The 18,532-nt window shown below is 37.4% G+C and overlaps 2 protein-coding genes across 3 annotated transcripts; both read left to right on the forward strand.

Moving 5' to 3' along the window:
* Positions 1-912: 912 nt before the first annotated feature.
* LOC144453819 (uncharacterized) lies at positions 913-10,080 on the forward strand. 2 transcript variants are annotated; one of them, XM_078145183.1, is made up of 5 exons: positions 913-1,025; positions 2,012-2,218; positions 3,829-3,984; positions 7,832-7,951; positions 9,535-10,080. In XM_078145183.1, the coding sequence occupies exons 2-5, from the start codon at positions 2,216-2,218 to the stop codon at positions 9,778-9,780; spliced, it is 525 nt and encodes a 174-aa protein (XP_078001309.1). In that variant the 5' UTR covers positions 913-1,025; positions 2,012-2,215; the 3' UTR covers positions 9,781-10,080. The 2 variants fall into 2 exon arrangements, with proteins under 2 accessions (XP_078001309.1, XP_078001310.1); XM_078145184.1 differs by lacking the exons at positions 913-1,025; positions 2,012-2,218 and adding an exon at positions 2,931-2,953.
* A 951-nt stretch (positions 10,081-11,031) lies between these two features.
* Positions 11,032-15,533, forward strand: LOC144452958 (uncharacterized). The gene is made up of 2 exons (XM_078144197.1): positions 11,032-11,478; positions 13,349-15,533. The coding sequence occupies exons 1-2, from the start codon at positions 11,446-11,448 to the stop codon at positions 13,826-13,828; spliced, it is 513 nt and encodes a 170-aa protein (XP_078000323.1). The 5' UTR covers positions 11,032-11,445; the 3' UTR covers positions 13,829-15,533.
* Positions 15,534-18,532: the final 2,999 nt, after the last annotated feature.

Below are 18,532 nucleotides of genomic sequence, written 5' to 3' on the forward strand. Positions count from 1 at the left end.
TCGACCCACTCTCCTCCTCCTCCTCCTACCCGTCCTTGACGACTAATGTGTTATGTCAGTTGACAATTACAAGTACCATAGCAAGCTTGTATGATCACCTTAGTTCAACAGCCTTGAGACAAAGTCTTGAATCTATGATTACTTAACTGGATGGGTGGACTGATAGGCCAGGATATCGGGTTGCTACACAGTACGTTTTGAGAGAAGACAAACACGGCATTTCAAAAAAGACGTACACGCCGTGCCCCAGGTGTAATGCATATGAATGTTCATTCTTTAGATAAAATTTCAAGGCACTGATTAGAAATTGGGGAAATTTAAATCTACTCGGATGTCATATTCGTACTTTATTAAAGAAGAATGGTCCTCAGCTTTACAGGTGGTGTCTAGGAACAGTATGTATCTTAGATTTCTCGTGCTGTGAATTCAGAAGTAGATCATCTCAATCTCCGTCCAATGACCTCCACCGGTCACCGTGCATTTATATTGCCGTCTCGGTTTTAACACTTTACCTCGAAAATTGTTATCCCAGTCTCTGGTGCTAGCCGTATTAATTAAATTAAGCAGTAGGATGGTCTAGGGATGTTGCAAACCACAAAAGTATTCCTTTTATATTAATATACCAACCATGTTTGTACTAACGTATGAGGAATTTCATGAAAATATTTCAAGTTGATTACAAGTAAAAGTAAAAATAGAAGGGGTCAAATTACAAGTGATAAAACGTGATAGTGCATTACGAAAGAAGGCTATGGTCAACTGTTTTCACATCTCTTTCACTGAAGCGTGTTAAGTGGTCGAGACTATATTGTAAGTGAATTAAAGCGAGCTTCGCATTAGTCGCTGTCTTTCATGTATATGCAAGCCCACGGCTCATTGGTATTATAAAGCCCGTTTTACCGTAAGCCAATGCGATATTACAATACATGTACAGTTACTGTAGTAAGTCGTATAATTACTTTCAGAGGATAACCGTGCTGGACGGTCGTGGCTACTGATCCCAAACGGACGGTAACTGTTTTAAGGTAATTCTCGTGTTAATTGTTTCCGTTAATTATATTTCACTTTCCTGCGATTAAAAAGAACAACACGTACTTCAGGATCAGTGAGAAGGTCGATGATGAATTGTCAAGTGTTTGGGCTGTATTTCTGATCGATCGTCTAAATCACCTGGTATTTCCGAAAGCTCGTGTCATGTAATGCGACATACATGTATAGCATATATATGTAAATATATATATATATATATATATATATATATATATATATATATATATATATATATATATATATATATATATATATATCTGTGTGTGTGTGTGTGTGTGTGTGTGTGTGAGAGAGAGAGAGTGTGTGTGTGTGTGTGTGGGGGGGGGGTATTCATAAGTATCGAGTGCCTTGTTAGTCATATTAATCAGACCTGTGTTCATTTTGGTTTCAATTTTAAACCAAAATTGAATTAACACATTTTGAAAAAGTTACAGAAAATGACACTTTTTTGTATTCTTCTGTGGGTAAGGTGTGTCATATTCAGACGGTATTTCTTTGGCTTAACTACCACTCCTATACTATACGCATAACTATCCGAGCTGAGTACAATCGCTGTTTAAACAAATAGAAGTAAGTGACTTCTAAAACCTGTATGGTTGACAATAACATACAACCTTCGACAAATACATAAACTAGATCAATAATGAGGACTTTTCAGTTTCTGTTACCACACACGTTGTCGTTCGAATTGTCTTGTCGCATTAAAACGTCTGTGTGATTTAACCTGACGAAAACTATAAAGGCGAGCCGCCGAGATGCGAAACACAGGTAAACAAACAAAATAGAAGGGCAACAACACACATACATACTTTATCGGTAGATATGATAACATGCATGTCATTACACAGTGTTGCTGTGTGTGTGTGGGAGAGAGAGAGAGGTCAAGCGATCTGTTAGACCCCTACTACACACTTCACTTCACACCGTGCTCTTTTTCACACGCGTAAATATAACTTTTCAGGCGAAGAAAAAAAAAAGGTGAACGCGACTACAGAAAGGTCACAGTCCCTCTGGCTTGTCGGAGTGTGATCCCAGAGTATAATCAAAGACTAGAGCACTGGATCACAGTAAAGCAGACACAAATCATATTGTCCTCAACAGATGTCTTCTGATTTACTTATATGGAAAGTACAGTCCAGGAATTCATCTGAGAAAACCCGGGTTAATGGTAAGTTTTCATGTACATCTATATTTGTTTGTCAGTGTTAGTCATGACAGAGTACATATATTAGTCTCTCATTACAAACTTCATGAAAGTGTAAATTTGCACTTTGCCAACAACCCAAGGCGTTTGCATTGTCGATGGAAGTATAGACGAGTCTTGTTTGTACGTCCATATTTTGATCAATATACACGTACGAAGATATATGTTATCTAATGGGCGAGTTACGGTGCCGTGTTTATCTATTACTCGGATGACGAAACTAGAGGCATATTTGATATAATCAGTCGTTCGTTGACTATGAACAGGTATGTTGACCTGCAACATACGTATGAGATGATGATGATGATGATGATGATGATGATGATGATGATGATGATGGTGATGGTGATGGTGATGGTGGTGGTGGTGGTGGTGGTGATGGTGATGGTGGTGATGAGGATGATGGTGGTGGTGGTGGTGATGGTGGTGGTGGTGGTGGTGGTGGTGGTGGTGATGGTGGTGGTGGTTGCATAATGGTATCACCACCTCTCTATGTTTAGAGACATTACATGTACGAAACATTGTATGTAAAAAGGAAACCCCATATCATGATTTGCATACCCTACTTTTATACGACTATTTGTTCTTAGTGTCTGTACTACCAGAAGCATGATATAATGTTCTCATGTACATTGTATTCCTAACTTACAGGTTATCGTACATCAGTAACGATTCACAGAGTTGAAATAAAAGGGGCGAGTAAGTGAAAAGAAATCGCAATATTTCAAATATATCTTTATGTCAAATCGCATTGTGCAATTCCATAGATTTCTAAACATAATCAATATTTTTTTTAATGACGCAAAAGGTGAGCCAAGAAATCAATAACAACAGGATGTTACACATTCATATAAATTCTTTACATTAACACCTGGGTATGACGACATCAATATTTTTGAATTTAAAAAATGTGATAAACCCTACTGCAGTCGAAGTCGCTTCTCTGATGGTTCTTATTTTCAATTCGTCTGTTTGTCATTTTCTTAGCATATATTATGCCCCAGAGGTTTGGTTCAATGATTGCTAGATGAACAAGCCAGATTATTTAGGGAATTACTTTCCCTTCCGTTGTTTGAATCGGTCAACTCAGCTCAACTCTGGGACAGAACTCCGCACACCTCCTTCTCCGACTCCTCGTTGAATTCTGTTTCTTTTATTCGACACTTTACCCTAACATACGATTCTAGAATAAGAGCAGTAAATAAATAATATCACCATAACTAATCGTGACCTTGGTACCTGTCTCCAGTGCGTAATTCTGCATGCTTGAACTTCAGCCAAGATTGCCAAACTGTGTTCGTACATTTAAGAGCCCAAATCTGAAATACGCTATTTTGGACTGTAACAATTCAGTTATGATGCCAGAAATCTGTAAAATTTGGTTCTGGTGTCACAAACAGAATTGGAATTCCGTCTTACATCATGTCAATTCATCTATAAAGATGTATAAACGAATCCATTATTTTAGTCACGGTTGCAAAACCTTCATTTTTAGCTCCATTCAACTCCCACATGTATCGATTTCCATAGTTACTATTAATTGTTACTTTCCTTTCACAACTTTCTCCCCGTAGACTGTTAAAATAACATCGTCGCCTCGATCCAAACCCGTAGTTATATCGTGCACCAAACTGCGTCATAGTGACGTCATAGTGACTATTGCCAACGAGTTCAGCATGATGATATCCTATGTGAAGACAAAAGTTGCAGAAAATCACTTACAGCACCAGGTACGTGAAGTTGACGTCACCAGTATCAGTGGGAGTTTTCCTTTAGGGGTCTCAGATAGTTCTTGCCGGAATGAACACAGAAAGAAATCTCTCAGCAATTACTGTTGTATCTTCCGCAAGACTTTGTTTCAGTAAGCTGATACATAGGGAAAAGATGTTGTGTTATTAGCAGTGGGAAAGTATTGAGGCAGTCGAAACCCAAGGAGAAGCGTAATGCTAGGAAATATAAATAGTTGTTATGTATAGCTTACGAGCATTGAAAAATGTAGGATTTTTTTGTACCTTCAGGGACCGAGATTTACGTGTAGTCAAACCGTCACCACCTTCCTCAATACAACCCGTCAATACCACTATAGTCACTATAGTGGGCTGAGATGCAACGTAATATAAATTGACACAAGCATGGGTCTGATTCAGCTGCCCAAATCCTGTAATTATGTATATTACGGTGTATATACACAAATTAGGTGGTCACTGTCAAAACGAATGTGAATTCATGACATCAATCAGTTTCAGTCTGTATTCAATCTTCAAGGTGAGATTTTTCATATACGTCTAACAACTTATATTGAATGCACTTAATATCCCACACTTGTAAAAAAAAAATCTATATTTTGGAACCGTGATGAATACAACGCAAAGAATAAGCGTAATGAGCCAAGTTAGTCATTTTATATCAGTCAATAGTGGCGGCGAGGCTGTATTCGCGACGTGAGAAAATGGTTGAGCCGACAGGTGTTCAAATTTGTAGCCCAGAACCGTGCGTAATCAAGGCAACAAATTACATTAATATTATATGGCACACGGATCAATTTACTTATGTTTGGGTTGTATATGTACGCAGCTCAAAATCAACCGTTGTTTTCACGTAATTAGCTGCCAGTACGGATTGCTATATTTAAATATCGACACTGTACAAGCTATAGGAACTCAGTGTATTCAATACTCGCAATAATTGTACTATACAGTACTGAGGTTGCGAGTAACGTTTGTGCCTGAGTCGACAGTCTTCAACTAAATCGACTGGAAGATTAATTCACCGAGGTAGCAATATGGTAAGAGATCTACAGTCCATGATTTTGATTCTGTACTTACTAAGTTCACGTTGAGATTTGGCATTATCCCCCCCCCCCCCCCCATCACCACAGTCGCTTGTAGACTGTGAGTATAATAGTAACGTCACATGCAGGATTGAACGGTCTTATAACACTATTTTATGAATCGATTCTCGTCACACTCTTGTAAAACTAAACCATGCTAGCCTCGTAGGTCGACTTTCGAGCACGACTTAATATAAGACCATGCATAAAATTGATTATGAATGCCAAATTGTTGTTACCCGACTGCGTTCAATTAATACTATAATCATGACCAACAAGAGACAGCCTGAGCGAATGGGTTATTCGACCGTCTAATCTCCCTAGTTCCATTTTCGCCAACCATTTGTTACCATAACTGTCACCACACACTTTGTAACACAAAATATTGTCTATTTGAATGAGCACAGATAATGAATTGTTTTCCTTTTGTGTGATTTGAGCATCTCGTGTAGTCTCGGGAGGGGGGAGAGGCAATTATCGTGTAGTCTCGGAAGGGGGAGGGGCATCGCGTGTAGTCTCGGGAGGAGGGAGGGGCAATATCGTGTAGTCTTGGGAGGGGGAAACGGACATTAAATAAAGATTAGACTCACTTTAAGAGATGTAGAATCGTACGCAATATAGCAATACATCCATTACCGTGAGTTACCACTAAGTGTTTTATGTGCTATTATTGAATAATACCCTTTCCCCCAGAGTCATATAAATGATTCACATTCACGAGATCAGGCAAGTATCTCTAAAGCCTGTGACTTTGAGAACCCTGTTGTCGGCTAGAATCTGAAACTGACTAGACGATTGTATAAATTTTAGTCTAACATCGCTAGCTAGCCGCATTATACCGAGTAACGAAGGTATTTAGTGGACGCCACCATCTAGGTTTCAGTATAACAACCGGAATGATATGATGCTTGTCGAAATTGAACGTTTTTAATAGCAGTCGAGAAAAAAATCATTAGAGATCTACACGGGTGTTAATTGGGTTAAACACCTCCCAAATATTTCGTTATCCATGTCAATCTTTATCTCAATTGAACTTGTAGAGAGCGGTGATATTCACAGGGGCGTGTAATATTTCATAGATTGTTGTTTTCCAGGTCTACAGACTACATATAACAACCTTTTGAATATATATTCCTACCAGTACAGGGAAAGAGATAAAGATATTTATAGTATACGTCGTACTATAGAGATTGATACATTTGTAGCAGCAAGATTCGTATGATATTTTCCTAAGAAAACGGAAATCTAAGCAATATTACACGCCCTTGTGGTCATATTAGGTAGTTTTTGTAGCATGTACAGAACACTAGGGGTACTTAACATTAAGATGATTAAGTATGTAAAACCTGCATTCCACCTTAACGTGTTTGATATATACATGAGTGCATTTTTCGCCTGATGAGTTGAAGATTGTCTCAAAGTTACTAAAGATTGATAGTAAGTTTTTTTAATCATAGAACTGGGGGAAAACGTGACAGGTTTATCAAAAATACAGTTACAGACTTAAATTTGCAAGCCACCGGCTATAGATCTCCTAGAATTTACCACCTTAGGCACCTTGCTTACGTCACACCGCATTGATTTATAACTGCGAAGATAGCGATGTAGAGTGAGAGTAAAGACGAAACGAAATATAGACAGAACATTTAACAATTACAAACCGTCACTTCAAGGCCGACGACTGATGAATCATGAAATGTTTAGCGGCAGCAAAAGAGCTTTAAAAGCCCTATCCAAAGTATTTCGCAGGGTCGTTAGACTTGTCCGCCCCTTTTGTGTTCGCTGTCTATTTCACTTGAATGAACGCAATTTCTCAATTTCTCTGACAAAGTGAACATTATATGTACAGACTTCGAGAATTATTTGCAATGGTCATTTGCACTTTTCTTGTGATGAACTTTAAAGTTGTTATGTGACTCAGAGAACGTAAAATGGAGCAGCCGAAAAATATAAAAGGTTGTATAAATCTCCATAAAGCGTCACAAACACGTGATACAAAACGGCGTCGCGGATCCTCTTGAGAAATTTTGTTATGGAATCAGCTGTGGCTCACAATCGATAAAATCTATGATTTGAAACGTCGGAGCGGAGTACTAACAATTTATCAGGTCAGGGGAACATCACCGCCCCCTCTCTAGTCAAAGCTTGTCACAAATGAAATGGAGATATGTTAATACTTTGTGGTCGCATGTATTGATCTAGAACATAGATATACATCAAGGAATGATATACGTGACACGGTGTGCCAAATCGTTGATAGAATCAGCGTACTCCAACTATTAAACATAATAACTGATCACCGTGTATTTCCGGTGAATGCCCTTTATATTATTACATCGATAGCTAGCATCTAATATGACGAGACGAGCCAAGTCTATTGATTTCAATATTATAACCACTTCCTTACTTATTTTGACTTTGTCATTACAAAGGGGAGAGAGAGAGAGAGAGAGAGAGAGAGAGAGAGAGAGAGAGAGAGAGAGAGAGAGAGAGAGAGAGAGAGAGAGAGACAGACAGACAGACAGACAGACAGACAGACAGACAGATGTGTGCTGGTTTCCATAGCACATTTATTTGAAATATCAAAATTTGTAGTCGTTTGGTGATAACGCTTGCACTCTTGTACTATTGGTTCAGGAGACATTGCTTTAGATAATAATAACCGGACTTCACCAAAGTCCCGCCCTGGTGGAGTTAGTATCAAAGCTGACGCCCTCTGTTCTTGGTGTTTGAATTCACATGTACAGGCCTCGTGTAGTCAACAAAGTTATGGAAAACAACATGTAGAGTACCAGATAATAAAACAACGTGTGGTGTCAGAGAGGGGCATCAAAGATGCCATTGAAGCACTTCAAGACCGCTTTCAGGTATGTCTGTATTACCGGAGAATCTCTGCCGAAAAACTTTCAGATATATTTAAATACCCACGTCTTTGCTGGAGAGCGTTCAACATATGTTTCCAGGGCCATGTTTTTGCCTTGCCGTGTGTTTCAAAAACTATTTCTTTATCGGTGAGCTTTCGGGTGCCATATGTTTTTAAGACTATTTGCTTGAGCGTTTTCAGGTATGTTTTACAAATTATGTCTTTCCTGGAGATTTTCTAAGCGTGTATTTGGTGGAAAGTTTTACTCTGCAGGAGAATCTTCAGGTATGTATACGTCTTTCTAGGTACTTTTTAAAACCATGTCTTAGCTGGAGAGGTAAGAACGTTTTCATAACACTGTCACTGACCTAGATAATAGTCAAAGGCGGGAATAATATCAGTTGTTATCGTAATAATTCGAGACACCGGCATGGGAGTGTCCATGCTGTTAAATATTGATCGTACTGAAGGTTTTTTTAGAAATTACTTGATAAGTTGCTAATCCATTTAGTGGCGCATTGGTTGTCCAATCGTTCGGCACCGTTCACTTGATTATTGATACGTCACGGTGAAATGCAATGCTATGCTGTAGATGGTTGTGGATGTGGTCTCTGATATACTGTGGACGTCTGTCGATGTCAAATGCGACAGATATAGGATGTCATGCACATACAGTTACATCTGATAGCAGAGTTAGTTAATGTCACCTGTCATGTTGCATTGGTACTAAAATCTTTGCATCAATTTCCTCTTATGGCGGACACCTAATTCTCTGTCGTGACCCCATATCTATTGATTTCTCCACACTTTTTACGGATCGATGCATGGCCACAAAAAAAACAGAAGGGGCTAAATGTCACAGGAAAAATATTTATACGTTAGAAAATTGTCTATTCATTAAGCTGTTGTGTTATTTATGTGGAGAATTTACCTATCGTTACCTGATAAGGTGCTATCAATGTAATGATAATACAATATTCAAAGAATGGAAAGGTGTGAAACGAAAATTCAAACACGTGTTGCCCAAGAGCTGATATTTTTATCTGTTGCATTTTGAAACCAACGTCACTGCTTCAGGCAAATTCACGCAAAATTATCAAGCAACATCACGATGTCAGACGTTTGAGATGAATTCTATGAATTTCCCGATAGAATAATTCCATTGGACAATATTTTTCAATGCGCCATCATCGAGCGTTACCAACTATGACCAGTGCTTCGTTTTTGGAGTAGAATTATGAATCAATATGGCGTTGGTGGCGCTATCCATAACTCCAGATGCAGATCGCCGGGTCGATAGTATAGTACTATTAGTAGTAGTAGTGGTGGTAGTAGTAGTAGTATTAGCAGCAGCAGCAGCAGCAGCAGCAGCAGCAGCAGCAGTAGTAGCAGTAGTAGTAGTAGTAGTAGTAGTAGTAGTAGTAGTAGTAGTAGTAGTAGTAGTAGTAGTAGTAGTAGTAGTAGTAGTAGTAGTAGTAGTAGTAGTAGTAGTAGTAGTAGTAGTAGTTGACCTCCGAGTCGAAGATCCACGAATACGGTACCGAGTTATTTATTCATCCCCCCATCATTTTTGTATTTTAATTGCAGAGGTTGCAGTTTATGTTTGAAGACTGTGGAGAAGCCCACAAAGAGAGAATGGAGAAACGGAGACTACGGAAAGCAGAAATGCAGAAATTGCAAAAACTAAATTTAGTGACAGCAGTATCACTTCTAGTTCTGATTACATCTTTCCTTTTAAGGCTTCTACGTGTTGTTGTCGTCGTCAAGAACTACCATGGCAACACTATCGCGGACAATCATAATGAGACATATACAGACTCCTTCTTGTCATAGGTTTTCTGTCATTTATATATCATACAAAACATAATGGTTTTCAACCATGGATGTCGAATTCGCTAGCTTGACAACGCAATGACGGGCTTTATCAATCCATCTGTAAATCATCTGTGAATTTTTTGAGAAACATGGGGACATTCGATTAAAGCTTTGTATATATTGTCTTTTCACAAATATAAGAATGACTTTTACTCATTTACTGAAAACAAAAGTTGCGAAACAGACGGGTGGGCGGACTTTCAGCCAGCCAGCCAGACAGACAGACAGACAGACAGACAGACAGACAGACAGACAGACAGACAGACAGACAGACAGAGCTGGCATCGCGTTTCCAAAGTAGTTAGAGCTGTATCAGTTCTGGTCTGTCTACGATTATGAAAAACTAAAACTCGTACAGTTTACGACAGTTTTGATTCACACTTTTAATGTTTACTAGATAAGTATAAACGGTCTAAGTGAAATTGTCGGTACAGCATATGAGAAATTCTGCTTTTGATAAACAAAAACGAAATCAACGAATCAATAATAAGATCATATGGAAAAAGTTGCATTTTTTATTCAATTTTTTACTTTATACATATGCAACGTTCAACCATATTTGAGTGATCACGTGATGAGGTGAACTACATAGATCCATACATAGCTATACGTACATACATACATACATACATACATACATACATACATACATACATACATACATACATACATACATACATACATACATACATACATACATACATACATACATACATACATACATACATACTCTAATATACATGAACACAGGCACTCGAAACAATATGTATGATTTTTAAGAATTATTTACTATACATTAAAAAAGTCATACAGATCGAGTGCCTGTGTACATGAATATGTACCGTTCTGTTACATAGTCGCCAACTAGAGTTTAATTGAATGTATTTGTCTTTAGGGTGTAATTTGTCATTTTGAAAGGACGATTGTCTTTTTCAAATATAGTAACAATAATCCTACACTGTTGTCAGAAAACAAATAGAAACATGCCATCACATATGACTTCCCAATTAAGCTCACTCAGTGACGTAGTATACCTGTACGTTTCTATTATTGTAATTCCGTAGAGTATATATTGTCAGTATTTGCCCGTATTTACACATCGTTGTTTACAGGTCAGCGTTCTCATTGAAAGGCGAGGGTTTTTTTACATTTAGATTAATAGTGTCGTTCTCATTGTCTAAATATTTGACGTGCCCTCATAACTGTGCTATTCCAGACACATCCGTGCTTTAAAAAAAACAGTACGTCAAGTAGGGGGACAAATGATATATGGTTTCTTTCAACACCTAGTTATCACCAACAATTTAATGTCGTTTCCGGCATAGCATTGGAATTCCAACGTAACTTACTCATTGCAACTGGTTCACTGACTCTTTATGAATATATCGGTCACTCGACGTCCCGTGAAAATATCGCGGCATGGTGGTCCTGATCAGTGGATCATGAGCCTCGAATTATGAGCCACAGTAACCCAAGTAATAGTATACAGCAGTCGACCTTCCGTTGACCTATTTACTGGTCGCCTGAATTACTACGAGGAGATAAGTTGTGGAGTATAACTTCTGTGTCATACTAGTAAACTAGACGGGAAGCAAGTTGACGTGTCCCACAAGGAAAACTAAAATGGAGACCGGTAGCCTGGAAGAACTGGCAGCGGTAAGTTTTGTAGCGAACAATTCATGCTGGTTTCGAATATCATACTAAACCACATTGTACTATTGGCCAGCATATGATGGTAATACAAACTGTGCAAGTTATGCACATGGTTAATACGTCATTATGCGATATGGTTTCAAAAACCTCTGACATCCAAACACTTCATACAAGCCCTGCCCAGTTTTAACGTTAACCCCTTCTTTGATGCCAGTACATGTAGGTGGTACAGGTTACTTTAACAAAAGCGGGGGATAATTTGCAGAACGTTGTCGAAGGACGTGCCAATTTGAATATACCAACCCATAAAATGGAGATAAAAGAGCCGTCATTGTTGGACGGTGCGGGTCAAAGAATATGGCATAGTATTTCAGACAGTAAGCTACAGTATGACCATTATAACGTGGAAACTATACATTTTGATATGATCATCATTCATTTGACAAATTACTAGATTTTTAATGATTTGTTTTAATGAGGGAAAATATTCTTTTATATAGTTCTTTTATACTGTTCTCAGTGTTCGGTGACTGTTCAATCATTTACACTTTCAATTTAAGTTGATATTTATATCGTATTTTTTTCACTATCAGCGTTTCATAAACGAGTATTTCATCCAACTATAAATGAAATAGAGTGAGTTGTAAACATTCCAGCGGTTCTGTATTGTATCTATAGTGTAGAGTCAACAGTATTATTAGTTATCAATGAATAGGTCAAAGGTCACAAACGATCGCCAGGCCAACTATTAAAGATATGGGCAAGCCTGGCTGAACGAAGACCGTTATGCATGTGTAATGACTGCAGTCAAACCACAGTCACTTGAGAGCTAATATTCTATTCCAGGATGGTAATATTCTAGTCTAGGATGATCATAATACAAAATAATGACGGTATTTACGATATTCAAAAATACCGTTGCCGGTGATTGTTACGGAATACACGTGTAGACTAGAATATTACCATCCTGGCATGGAATATTAGCTCACAAGTGACTGTGGCAAAAATGGTAACTGTAATGTACGTTGATAGTGAAAAGATCATAGTTGCTTTAAAATAATCTTATTACAATAGAATAAAAATTGTTTCATGTAACTAGTATTGATCAAGTTCAGTCGACGTACGAAATCTAACTTGAAGAATTTGGTAGTATTTCGAAAAATTCGATCATGTAAATATCTTTATTTCAACCTCAGCACTATCTCCGCCTCCTCCCCCTCTTTCTCCCCTCTCCTAATCACCACCACCACCACCACCACCACCACCACTACGATCAGCAACAAAATGAAAACTTTAGTCACACTATTCTAGAGATATAAACTTTACTTGTATTTACCGTCCTTTCTTCCAAACTGTGAGCTGTTTCGACGTTGACCGTATGAGTTTAGCATAGACACTTGTTTTGGTGTTAATTTTCAAAGAATCTCCCCATTTTGAACTATGTGCGATCCTTCAACCCAACCACCCCCACCCCGAACCCTCTCTTCCCCCAGTACTACTACCACGATATGGTATTGATTGGTATGCATAGAATGTTGAGTAAACTCATAACAGTTAATTTGTAATTTTGGTTTCAATAACAACAATAGAGGAGTTTCAAAACAAATTACGATATAATTTCATTCTAATAACTTTCATACCATAATCGCCTTTAATTTGAATAGCAGAATTCAGCTATTAGATTTAATCAGTGGAAAGTCATTCACCATTCAGTGTTTTCAATAGCCAGTGATCAGTCCTCTCATGTGCTGGATGAAAGAACATCATGGACTTGTCCTGTAACTTGAGTATGGGGCCCAGGCTGACTATTGCAGCAATGTGTGTTTTTTTAAAATTGATTTTAACACATTGATGTGTACATTCAACTCAACAGAGAAGGAAGAGGGCGTTAGCAAAAAGTAAACTGGTGAAGAAAGTGTCAGACGAAAAAATGGATGAACTTGGTAAAATGAAGGACGAACTGAACACTTTGAACAAAAAACTTCAAGAATACAAGGAAAAGAAAAGACTCGTACAACTGAGAGCAAAAGCAAAGAAAGTGAGAGATTCGACGAGATTCGACGAGATCTATGTGGATTTCATGTTCAGTGCATCTGCTCTGTGTTTAATCATCTGCGTTGCTATACACGTATTTAGACTTGTCATGATTTTAGTTCTTCCTGAATTGTTAATGGAGTGTGCAATTATAGTGAATCAGACAGAATCAACCGATGCAGTTCAGGGTGTGTCCATTGCCTGGCAACTGTTACTGGGGAGAATGCCCTGTGACGCCATGCTCGATGAGTGCGATGAATGTGACCTTGGAGATAATTCCGAAGTTTTAACATTGGAGAATACAGCTGGATTTACTTGATTTTGATGAAAAAGAAGAAGCTGACAGCCGATCTTCAAAACATGTAGAACAAATCTTCCGAATTAGTCACTACATTGGCCAGAATCATGTCGAACTAAACTTTTAATATAAAGAATGTACAGCGAGGCGCATGGGCATTAACTTACTGGCATATTAGTTTTGTGTATTTTGAGCTCCTTTTGGTCTATATTTGACCAAAACAAAGTAGTTCGTGTATTATAATTGTAGAAAATGTGATGATTCTACCTACATACAACGACGTATGACGTCACTGCCAAAGCAATGGTGATCTCAGGATAACGCAAATCCGTCACCGATAGTAGTAGCATTAGTTAATACTAAAATGGTTCCTTTTTAGACTCGATCGGGTCCGATGGCGATGGATTTATGTAGTAGTTTCCTCTACTAAATAAAAATGTACCTAAATATGAGAGACAAATCCAGTAGACGATCAAATCAATTATGAAAGTTTTTTTTTCTTTCTTTATCAATTAGACACGAATTCAATCAATGAGATGACGAATATTCATCAAGGACATCAACTTGAAATGACTCAATGTATAAATTGTGAACTGTTATTCTTGAAAAGTCAAGGTAATAATTCACCATTATTTCTACATCTAGACTTGTTGATGACGTAGCCCCGCCAGACAGTCTGTCTCTAAAGTATAATATTGGTTTGGGTATACACAAACCATGTCAAAATAGTTTACATAGTCCAAAGAACTTATGTAAGTAACAGTGTAAGTTATTGCATGCAACACTTTGATGGAATGCGTGTAGTGATATAGTTGTACTCTTGACTTGGTGTGGTTTTCTCAGCTGAGAGATATATCGGATGTACTATTTTATGTGTAATGCCAATCTTAATATTCTATTAGGCCTAAAAAATTGTGTGGTTCCGATTGCGCTCAATTTTAGAATAGGTGAGGCAGATAGATTTGGATAACTACGTCAAAGTGTTATTGATTTCTTCCCATCAGATGTACAGCCATTGCAGATTGGAAGAACATTTTTATATTGTCTTAAAGTTCATGTCAGTTTGTGCATCCACTATTCCTGGCGATAGTTTTCATGAGGTTATTATTTTTTTAAGTTTAGGGTCGGCAGTGAAAAACTAGGTGGGGTAGGGTAATCGGAACCAAACTTTTTTTTTATAGCCCTAAGGCCTTATCTTAATATGAAATTGTAGTCATCACTACATTGTTACTGTAACGGTATATTAATTATATCAAATCTTCATTGAAGGTAAAAGGGTATGGCTATGAAGTTTACGTTCATGTCCCATCTTTCTGTAAGTGTATGCTTCAACACACACTTATTTTGTATGTTACTGTATTGATCCACGCTCTCCAATAAACTAAGTTTATATAATTATATATGAACATTTGAGTGTAAGTTGTATTTGGTTAACACAAACCAGATATGCAGCATTTATTGTGTGATAGAGCTTGACTTCTTTGACAGAACTGGAGACCCACCGATGAAGAGGAACCCAGTCTCTTCTTTCGATTTTTTTTTTGGATTAGAAATGCACATCGTCACAAACCACGGCCTCTTTTACGGCGCCGTCAACATTCGCAGTGTCGCGGAAGAAATAACAGCTCTGGTTTGCGAGAATGGAAATGCATATGGTTCCCGATGTATAGCAGAATCTCATCAGTCTAAAGCTGCGCATGCGCTCTCTTTATAACAATAAGTATACTTTGCATAATCATATTTCAATACTTTGTGTTATTGTGTACGTTGTAAAGGTAGGAAAATCATTAACTCCATATTTAATTACAGGGAATGTGGCTCCACACAACGAAAATTAAACTGTTACGTTGGCGATCGAGATGTGTTTTTGTTTTGTTTATTTGTGTATGTTCTGTTAGACTGACGATGTAATAAAATCGCTATGTCGATACGACGCCTTACTTAAATTATGTCATTTTGGGTTACTGAGAATGTGACACAGTCGTTTGCGCATATGAAGCGTACAAGTTTGGCCTACAAAATGTGTGGTTCCGATTACGCTCAATTTTAGAATAGGTGGGGTAGGTAGATTTCTTTATTTTATTTTTATTTTTATTTTTATTTTTATTTTTATTTTTATCTTTATTTTTATTTTGTTCATATGTGAGTGTCTAGTTCATGTAGTTATGTTTTCAGTTGTTTTCCATATGGTATCTGTGTTATTGGTTTCTTCGCATCAGATGTACAGCCATTACAGATTGGAAGAACAGTTTTATATTGTCTTTTTAAGTTGATGTCAGTTTCCGCATGCACTATTTTTTTTTGCGAGACTTTACAATTTTCGCGATTTCTTTCTTGAATACTTAAAAAAAAGGTTTATGGTAGGCTTAACGATCTTTCATGTGAGTAACAGTGACCAACATATGCGTTTTGAATTTATATGATAGAAAATGTCCGCAAAATTGTTACAGCTTTTATTTTGCCGACACATTTAAATGTTCACTGTAACTAAGTATTAAGAAGGGATTTAACTGAGCTATACGTGCACAGTGCAGAATTGATAAAATAGTGTTTAGTACAACATTGCATAGACAAATATTACTTGATATCCATAATTGCTCTCAGGAGGACTGTGTGATAGTAGATAAATGTGTTGTTCACCAGATGGCACCTAGATGGCACCTCAGTCGACCCCACCCCCCCCCCCCCACATACGCGCACCCCCACCCCTAATAAGGATTACAAGGGCCAGATCTAAAGTTGGTTGTTTCCAGCAGTGGTCAAAATAAAAAGCTTTCAAGAATGACATCAAGTAATATTTCATGTCAACTATAAAACTAAATTTCGGGGGTGTCTTTTGAATTTTGTCTTCATTCTATGAAACTATGAAGGAAATATCAGAAATTTGAAGACCGGGAAACACGTACATAACAGCGCCGCCTGCAGTTTACAATTTGCAGAGGAGCTGAGGTCTCGTAGAATCTGAATATAACATTCTTGATCACTTGAGAGGTTTTATCAGCATATCACAACATAGAATAAGACTAGTGATATCCTCATTTCAGACAGACACATACATAAAATATTATACACAAACAAGCCTACAACGCATGCAGCACCCATAATACAAAAGAGCCCCCACAAATATTACATACAAGTTTATCCATAGACTCCCACATGTATAGTTTCTATATGGTTTATCACATACTATGACACGTGATAGAACTTCGATATATAGGGGACACAGGCAAAACCAAGTCAACTTTTATAATCGATTACTAAGTTACGAATCTGGCCTGCTAAGACACTATACCACATCAATAAGCACCTGGAAAAAAAATATAAATAATACCACCAACACTATAATAAAAAATATAAATAATACCACCAACACTCCCATAATCATTTATCATGTTTATACCACATTGCTGATCGAATACATACAGTGCCTTAAAAACTAACGCAATTGTGGGAGAGTTCACTGAAGTTGACTCTCGTGGGCTATGAGTATACTATTGAAGTCATCGTGAACAGTCTTGTAATCCAACTCTGTCGTCGTTCATAATCGAGGACGTTTTACTCCTACACAAAATTCGCTCGAAGGATTACGATATAAAAGGTTCGGAATCAGTCGAGCGAATTTTATAGTACAGTTAAAATTGATTAGAAACGTGCTACCTTTATGTGACATTCACATAGCCAGCCTATCTAATGACTGTTGGAAAGCTTAAAGGTGTCTGCATATATGCTGTCATAGTTGGCATTTCACGTACAGTAGTTGGGAGCTAATTCAACAACAATATAAAACAGACTCGGATCATGTTATGCTTTCTAATGTGGACGTTGGTATATGAAGTGCTGTCAACACTATATCCATGACAAGCAGAACACATTCACAGATTCGTGATGGTGATAATTATGATGATTACATTCGGCACAGTTATGGAAGAAGGTTCTGATATGTGAAGCATTACTTCGCTGATGTACACAATAGAATAGCTACTGTTGATATTTACAACAACAACAACAACAACAACAACAACAACAACAACAACAACAACAACAACAACAACAGAATAGAACGTGGTGCTTTTTAATGTTTACGTATTTGTATCTAATAAAGTGCTGTCAATAGTGTATCCTTGACAAATACAAGTCGAACACATTCACCGGTATGTGATGAGTATTATATACTAGTATACGGTATGGAATGTACTGGTATGTGAAGCATTACTTCGCTGAAGTATACAATAGAATATTGATATAAATAAAACATACATAGACAGCTCTGAAGGTCACACTCTGTTGTTAATCTAATATCATAACATCAAGTGTCACGTCTTGAATATCAAAATACAATTATTACTATCAGAATATTCACGTACAGACACCTGCACTATATGATAAGTTTTGAATATGTCAAAACTTTTTTTAAAAAAAAGAATACATCGTGCAAAAATGTAGTCGACTTCTTTCTTGTTTACTCATTATCGCGTAAATTCGCGTGTCAAATCGCATGCACACGTGACGGTAAATTGAATGCAAATTACCATCATTAGTGATTTTCAATAAAGGTTGTACTCAAAATATACAGAACTGATGTGAATGCCAGCTGATATCAAACAAAAACAAATGTGATCTATTCTCAGACGATTCCCTAAAACAAACATTCGTGATACATATAACATATTATAGTGTAAACATTCGCGATATACTAGGTGTTGCATTTTCTATAGTAGCCTGGTA

The sequence above is a fragment of the Glandiceps talaboti genome, chromosome 2 (genome assembly GCF_964340395.1).
Source record: "Glandiceps talaboti chromosome 2, keGlaTala1.1, whole genome shotgun sequence".
In the NCBI taxonomy this organism is placed as follows: domain Eukaryota; kingdom Metazoa; phylum Hemichordata; class Enteropneusta; family Spengelidae; genus Glandiceps; species Glandiceps talaboti.